Source organism: Budorcas taxicolor, chromosome 9 (assembly GCF_023091745.1).
Source record: "Budorcas taxicolor isolate Tak-1 chromosome 9, Takin1.1, whole genome shotgun sequence".
Lineage (NCBI taxonomy): Eukaryota > Metazoa > Chordata > Mammalia > Artiodactyla > Bovidae > Budorcas > Budorcas taxicolor.
The window spans coordinates 16,559,671-16,568,256 of NC_068918.1; the positions used below are offsets into that span (position 1 = coordinate 16,559,671).

Here is an 8,586-nt window from a genome sequence, read left to right on the forward strand (position 1 = left end):
AATACCAACAAAAGGGAAGTAGGATGAACTTGAAATAATTCCTCAAAAACAAAGATTATATAGTTCTATGTGTTTGAGATATTTCAATACCAGCAAAAAACATACAAATACACACATCCTTCAACTAGCCAATATTTTAATACACAATGTTAACTACTTTGATGTTACCACCTAAAATATACATCATACAATTTTCAAATATGTGTTCTTTGACTTCTAACCTCTGCTCTTCTTTAGAATTACCTGTGAGGGAGAAAAAATGAAGATTTACATTATTTCTAGGGCAAATAAAGCACAATTACTCAACAAAAAGTTTAAAATTCCTATGTGTATAATATGCAAGTCTCTGAATCCATAAAAAGCCAATCTGGAATGTGATTAGGGAATCTTTTGACTTACAAATTGTCTTAGACTTCTCTAAAATAGTCTAATTCTCTCAGAGAATGTGAAACATGCCTAGATACTCAAAATCTAGTTTTATAATAGTCACTTCTAGATGTTAATTTCTTCAGTTGTGCCAAAAGTGTCCAGATTAATGGCTCCCAACTTGAGATTTATAGAAAATTTAGTAATTCAGGGAATTAAGAAAGCCTATTAAAACCAGGAATGTAACAACCATAAAGCAATACAAATTCATCCAAACACCAAATTTCCTCTATTTAGGGTGGAATTATATCAGAGACTAAGGCCAGTCATCTCAAGCTGAAAAGCTTGTTACATAGATAATTTTCACAACACGAAGCCCAGAAGAAAAAGTAAACAAAATGAAGTCTTAAGTTGTAAAGGACAAACAGCATTAGAGACCAGAATATATATATACAAAAAAATTATTTTAAAGAACTTACCTTCTTTTAGGTAAGCCTACTTATAATTCACTAATAAAAGCAAACCAATCCTAAATTTAAGATACACACATAGACTCCTCATGTTCTTAAGCCTTGCTTTACCTGCAGAAAACACTTACATTGACTTTAACAGTGCAGAAACTAGTTGAAATGTTTATAATTGTAAGAGAATTTAAAGCCCCTTAAAAAATGCCAGGGCATGCCATTTCTAGACTCTCACGTAAGTCATCAAATAGATTTATACCTTAGGCCAGTACTTCTCTGTTCTACAAGATATTAATATGTGGACTGCAAAATAAAATACTACATACTCAAATTCATTTACAAAATTCTAAGTACATTATACACCCAAATTTACAAAAAGGCAAGTTAAACAGAGTTCAACAAATTACTGGTGTATTTCTTATAACTTTTGATAACTAAATACATAACTTTTATATAAGATAACTTCTCATAACTTTACATAACTATAGTTATATAAAAATGTTTACATTGTGGGAAGCTGGATAAAAGGTACAGTGGAAATAGTATAGTATTTTTGTACCTTTCATGGGTCTATTAATTAGTTCAAAATATTTTAATGTTAAATAAAAAATGCTTATAAAGAGGTAAACTACAAAAAATAAGTCTCTCTTCCACATCATCCCCCAGTGAACCATGTGCCAGTTTCTTGCATATTCTCACAGAAATGAGCTCTCTATACATAACATTGTAACTATTCAGGGAGGTATAGTATGTTAGGTTATATAAACTTATCTGACCCCAGAAGCCTTTGCTGTTGCGGCATCTATTAACATCAAGTGAAAACAATCTTGGGAATATTCAAGTGAAAATAATCTTGGGAACATATATGGAAAAAAACTCTGCCTTAAGTTATCACACTCTTACATTATATAGAAGTATCACTAACAAGCAATCTTCTCTGCTTATGTAAGCAATTTGATTTAGAAGTCACTCAACTCAAAACAAATTTAGAAAAATAATTAGGTAAACTTAAAATGGTCAAGAAGAAAAGTTTTCATAAATTTTAAGGTAATAATGCTACTACAGATCACACAGATTAGCAGTCAAACATTCATTTTCTTCTAAAGCAATAAAGCAATGGCCATGAATCTTTCCATCAGAAATCCATACTATACATAATAAAGAAAATCTAACTCTGTAATTAAAACTCATGAAAAGGTAAGCATCAACTCAGTCAAGGAAACCGAATAAGGAATCTAAATCAGGCAGAGGTGACAAACTAGGTGGTGTTTTAAGGTAACTGTGCTCAAGAAAAGAATTTCACATCTTACCTTTGCTGCAGCCAGTACATGCTCCTTTTTAATGATTCCACACTTACTCCCACAAGCATTTATCCGTGACTCTTCTGCTAATCGATGAACAAAGAGTAAACAGTTCAGATGCACCTATAAAAGGGAAAATTCGAAACAATTTTTAAACTCAAACATTGATATTTTGAAATAATGACTTTTAAAAAGAAGATCCCAAATTTTAATGCTGCACTATTTACTACTGTGATTCAATCACTTAACTTTTATTTACAATAACAAAGAATACAGTTTAATATAGGTCCATCTTAAAATTTCATAAAAAAGAGACTTAAGTTACTACAAGTATGAAACAAGGATGTGTAAAGCTGACCAAAGGCCACAGACAATAGTATTACTCTAAAGGATCATTATATCAAAACTTAGGTAGGACTCTAATAAGAACAAATATTTCTGTTTTCCATTCCAACTAAAGTTAAGTTTCCAATGTAATTTAAAATCTCCCCTAAGAAAAACATATTAACTACTGTATTTAAGGCTAATCATCTCTCATTCTACAATCCAAGGTATAAAATTTTTTAAGAAGATATTTAATTTAAAATGTCTAATCAAAAACAATTTAATAACTGAAATTTTAAAAGTTTATTTAATTGAAAAGAGTAGATACAAAGGTCAAGTTACTTGTCATACAACAACATGAGAATAATCATATCTACTATTAATAATTTTAAAATTTCTTTTAAAATAGCCTTAAACTAGATAAAATAAGCAGGGAATACAAAATTCAAAACTGCACAAAGAACTGGAGTTATATTAGCATTACAGGAAGCTGCAGAAAACGAATGGGAATTCTGTACTATTTTTGCCACTTCTTGTGAACCTACAGTTATCTCAAAATTAACATGAAGCAAAAAATCTATAAAGATAAACTGACAAAAGTAAACCTCTCTTCAACATCATTCTGCAGTCAACTCTGATTGCCAGTTTCTTGCATATTCTTACAGAAACAAATTCTACATATATGTAAAATATATATATGTACCATAAGATATGCATTCATATGTATCTTTATTTAACCTATTTGAATATGTAAATTTTGCTAAATATATTACTCATAGTTCACTAGTCAATCAAAAAGTGCTACTCATTCTATACGCATATACCTTGAAAACAGTTAAAGTAGAGCACAAAACCCAAGTAAGTGAGAATGTACCCTAAAAAGTCCCACCAAATAAAATATAACTCTCAACTCAAAAAAAAAGCAAGACTAAAGTGAGTTGCTGCCCTATTTCAATTCTCCACTAGTATTGAGTCTAGTGCTCTAGTATTTAAGTTATTGGTAATACTCCATCCTTTGTTTCTGCCAGGTGCCTGAAGGCACTACCAATTCAGGTTCAATTAAACAGTATCTTTAACATTTAACTTCTTTGGTCATTTACTTAATGGTACACATTCTTTGGGCTTCCCTGGTAGCTCAGATGGTAAAGAATCCAGCTACAATGAAGGAGACCTGGATTCGATTTCTGGGTTGGGAAGATCCCCTGGAGAAGGGAATGGCAGCCCATGCCAATATTCTTGCCTGGAGAATTCCACAAACAGAGGAGCCTCACAGGCTATGGTCCATGGCATCGCAAAGAGTCAGACAAAACTCGCAACTAACACTTTCTTTCACTTTTACACATTCTTTGCAGTGAGATCAATTAATACACAACACCTAACTCTTCCCCCACAATTCACTAAATGCTAAATAACTGGGTAATGTGGTCCTTTAAATTATTACTTGTTATTATTATACAGCAGAAATCTTTAGTGGATTGTTGACGTTTAGGAATGCTTTAGTGATAACTGGGGAAAGTAGAGTAGTAGGGGATTTAAACTGAACATGATAGAGAACCTTTGGAAGGAGATATTCTTTTGTTCTTCTTTAACTTTCATGAGAACTCTGAGGTAAATCACCCAATTGATTCTTTACACTATACCATGTCATTCAAAATATGTTTAAACTTCCTATAATATACCATTTCCTTTTGCAAAAAAACATTCCATAATATGGCACAATTTCCTCCATTAATCTTCATTCTCTACTTCTAAACCTAAATAGCTTCCAGATACCCTCAGGATAAACTCCAAATTCCTTAATACTAAACCCCATTTGACTGGGTTTTTATAATTCCATCTCACCTTTTCCAGCTTCCAGTTCTATGCTAGGCCTTCTGAATTTCTTTCAGTATTCAAATACAATTTTGCCTACTGCCATGCTACTGGTTTATACTGAAAGGCCAAGCCCTTCTAATACATAAGGTTATATGGATCTATGGTACCCTGAACTTCTTATAACTGTACATACACATACATTAGGCAGCAATTTCTCACCTCTCTTCTTCAATGTAAGGGCAAAACCATGTCTACCTTCCCAGAAATTGTATCCCATTGAACTTTAGCCTGTGGCCCAATTTGTAGTTAAGTAGTCAATAATTGTCATTGCATGAGCAAAAAATCCATCCATCTCTCTCCAAATTAAGCAAAAAAAAATTTTTAGGCAATCCCAAATAAACCACATTCTGTTTTGAGACTTGAGTCCTTTACTCTTCATGGGCATGAAACATAGGCACTGAATTAACACTACTTTTTTTTTAACATCTGAATTTTTTTTTTTTAAACAACCTATTTCTGTGTCATAAAACAGTTAACTGGTGCCACTCAAGTGCACTAAGGTTTAAATTAAAATGGTCAGAAAAAAGCAAATTTTAAGGTTTCAGGTAGACATTCAACTTTAGGAAAGGTAAGCCATTCCATTAATAACTTACTTTGGGAAAATTTAAAAATTAGCTTCCTTGAGAGGTAAGCCAAAAGATAATTTACAAAGAAATATCCACAAAGACTGGGCCAGCATGACTTCCTCCCCACTTTCTCATAGCACTTTTGAGTTTTACATAAACCATAAGTACTCAGATATTTGCACAGTATCCCTTAGCGATAAATCTAAAAACTAACTCAGCCACAAGAAAGCTGAACAATCTGAGATTAACATAGGCTCCCCAGTACTGGCCCGGTGACATACAATCCAGTAAGGTATAAAATAAAACAACAACAAAAAGCCAGTGCAGGAAAACTATAACATAACACAAGGAAGTTATGAATAAAATGTTAGAAATATCAATCCACATATAGTTACATCCCTCTCAAACTGTACACTCAGAATGTTCAAGGAATAAACACAAGGAATACAAAAAGTTCCCAATTTTGTCAAAGTTCCCAGTCAGATGGGAGAACAAAACCCGAAAGAAACTAAAGACAAATGTGTGACAGTGGATGATAATGGAAGATAAGACAGATCGTTTCTAAGATGATGAAGGAAGACTTCACTGAGTAAGAGACATTTGAACTCAATTTTGAAAGAACTGGTGTTTGCCAAGCAGAGTGGAATGAGGACATCTTCACGCACAAGAAACATCTTATGCAAAGACAGCAGAGAAATAGATTAGTTTTGTGTTAAAGACAATGGGAGACACAAAGGGAGATACGCATGGTTCCTTCTCCTCAAGAAGCTGTGTACCACACTGGGAGACAACACTGACACACAAAACTCTTAAGAGAACACTGTCAGGGTCCCAATAGCTAAACTGTATGATGTAAACTCTTATGGCTATCAAAATTTAGAAAAAAAGAAATAAAAACAGATTGCCTCAATCATAGAGAAGTTTATGGATGATGTGGGACACCTGCTAGGTAAGATTATTAAGTGCCAATGGTAAGCAGAAAACCAAAAGTAAAGAAACCAGAGTGATGCATGACATATGAAAGACTGTGAAGGAGAAAAAATGAAAGCCAAAGATAAGCATACAATCTAGGGATAGACACTAGCCAAAAGAACTGCCTTTCCCCTACCACTGCAAATGCTTAGAATTTCACCTCCCATCGTTTCCTGTACCATTTGGATCCGACTCCACAACAAAGCCCACCTGTCCATGGGTCACTGTGGGGCAGGCAAGTGTGAATGTGGGAGGAATCTGACTACTTGAGAAATTTCTGGCCAAAAATTTGCACCAACTTGTAATCTCCTTCCCCTCCATTTAGAACCCCAACACCAGTGAAAACTTCACAATTAATAACTTAAAATTCTTTTGAAAATCAATTTCACTTTAATACAGCTCACTTGTGCCACCTTAATCACTACCTTCGGCAAAAGAAGGTAATAAAACAGTTATGTATTGTCTTTTCATATAGAGTCTAAGAAAGGAACCAAAAAGAAGGACAGGAGATATTAGAAAGGCCACTTTTATATGAAAAAAAAAAAGTAGTCTAGCAAAAATAGAAATCCTAAAACTACGGGAGGCAGTAGAGAACTAGCAGAGGCTACAGAGAAAAGAGATGGGGAGGTGAGGGAGGAAAAAAAAAAAAACAGCGTAGCTTAGGAACAGATGAGTGCATTCCGAAGACACTCTTCATGTCATATATCCCTATTATTCACAATTCTTCATCCTTGATCTCCTGGAAATTAGGTGCCCACCTGTAGTGGTTCCTTTACTCCAAGAGCTCTTATAACAAACCACAGGAGGTGCCTCCTACGGTGCAAACCCAGGGAAAAGTGTTCATCTTGTTAGCAGGATAATATATTCCAGGCATTCAACATAAAAGCCCTCAATTTATTTCAAAACAGAAATATTAAGAGTGGTTTGAATGTGAGCCTTTTTTCTTAGGTGAGCATTATGCAGTAGTTACTATGAGTCAGGTAAAATTTTAACGGTTGGCTTGAAAACTAAACTAACAGGTGTTCTCCCTGTCTAGGAAAACGAATTCACACTTGGGAGCATACTACTTACAAACTTTTGGATCAGTGTTCTTTAGTAAGTAAGCTGAAGCAGAAGAAACAGCAATGTATTTAATAATGTATTTAATAACGTAAAGAGAAGGCGAAGGAAAGAAGACCAGGAGAAATGCACTTTTGAAAAGCATGCCTTTTACAGTAGTTAAATGAAAGTAACCCACCCTGAATTTCAAAATCTATTTTTAAAAAACTATCTTCGAACCTTCACAAATTTCACTAAGCACAGTGTAAGTACCAGACTGTGCTCCTGAAGAGTGATATTTAAAAACTAAAAGCAGTTAGTTTATTCCTTAAACTGATGAGGCTAAAAGGCTCCCGTTAAAAAAAAAAAGAAAGAAAAGGTCAGGATATCTACATTTCAGCGGGCCCCAAAACAACTCAGCGTCGGGAATACTAACAGGCCCAGGTTTTGCTGCGAATGCCTCAAACGTAGGCCTCAAAAGAGCTAGACTGGGCTGTTACTATTCAGTCGCTAAGTCATGTTCGACCCCATAAACTGCAGCACACCAGGCTTCCCTGTCCTTCCGTATTCTCCCTGAATTTGCTCCAGCTCATGTCTATTGAGTCAGTGATGCCAGCCAACCATCTCATCCTCTGTTGCCCTCTTCTCTTGCCCTCAGTCTTTCCCAGCATCAGAGTCTTTACCAATGAGTGGACTCTTCGCATCGGGTGGTCAAAGTATTTATTGGAGCGTTAGCAGACTGGCTGGAAGGGCGGCGAAATACAGGCTGGGGGGTTTGTTTCCTCGATCCGTCCCCGCCCCACTGCCAGTCTATGAAGGGACAAAATCTCACCAGTAGGTCGCTACTCGTCTTCAAACGAAGGTGAGGCTTCTGCCGTTTGAAAACGCGCTTTAGAAAGCCGAGAGGAGCCTTGCGCCTTATCATCTTCCTCTGCGAGACCGTGGTGGAGAGCGCCATTCTCACCCTCGGGTTTTGGCAGCAGCCGCCTCAGCTTCCCGGGTCCTCCTTGCGCCGCACTGAAGCTCACGCCAGCGAGTACACCAAGAACCCCGACTCAGACGTTCCCACAGGCCCCGAGACCCCGGCCGGAACGTTTGAATCTGCCGCCACAGAGCGCGCCCGGCGCCCGGTAGTGACGTTGAGGGCGCGCAGACCCTCCCCTTGGCGCCCGGATGTTGGTGGAACACACTCTTGGTGGACGTTCCGTGACGTCACGGACCGGGAGGGTTGCGGGCTTCGCCTTAGGTAGCTGTTGGAAGCGATTTCTCCAGTGTGCCATAAAGATGTTGGAAATATGTGTAAAATGCTGGTATGCCAAGGCAGTCACGGTTAGTGTTCCAGCTTTCACTCTCTACTGAGCCTAAGACCAATGAACGAAAAAGTAGATGAATAGAAGGAAGTTTGTCATGTTTTATCAGGCTTCTTAAAGAACCAATGCCTTCTCAGCAGGGCTTGATTTTCTAATATTAGCAGCTAATATTTTTCACTTTTACATGATTTTATCTGATCTTACCTGAAGTCTTTTCATGAGTCAAGCTTTTCTTTACAAATGCTGCTCTCTTTAATTTTAAGCCCTCTCTGCTTAACCTTGCAATAACTTCTGGTGTAGTTTAAATGCTACCTATTTGAAATCTTCATTTGCAAGCAGTTAACTCTTCCATTTTCCGTGCCACCCCTAT

General features: G+C 36.3%; 1 protein-coding gene across 1 annotated transcript; it reads right to left on the minus strand.

The window, feature by feature from the left end:
* Positions 1 to 216: 216 nt before the first annotated feature.
* On the minus strand, positions 217 to 7,864 carry CENPW (centromere protein W). Its single transcript, XM_052646040.1, has 3 exons — positions 7,739 to 7,864; positions 2,141 to 2,254; positions 217 to 243 (listed from the first exon to the last, which is right to left on the minus strand). Exons 1-3 carry the CDS (start codon positions 7,862 to 7,864, stop codon positions 217 to 219), a joined length of 267 nt encoding a protein of 88 aa, XP_052502000.1.
* Positions 7,865 to 8,586: the final 722 nt, after the last annotated feature.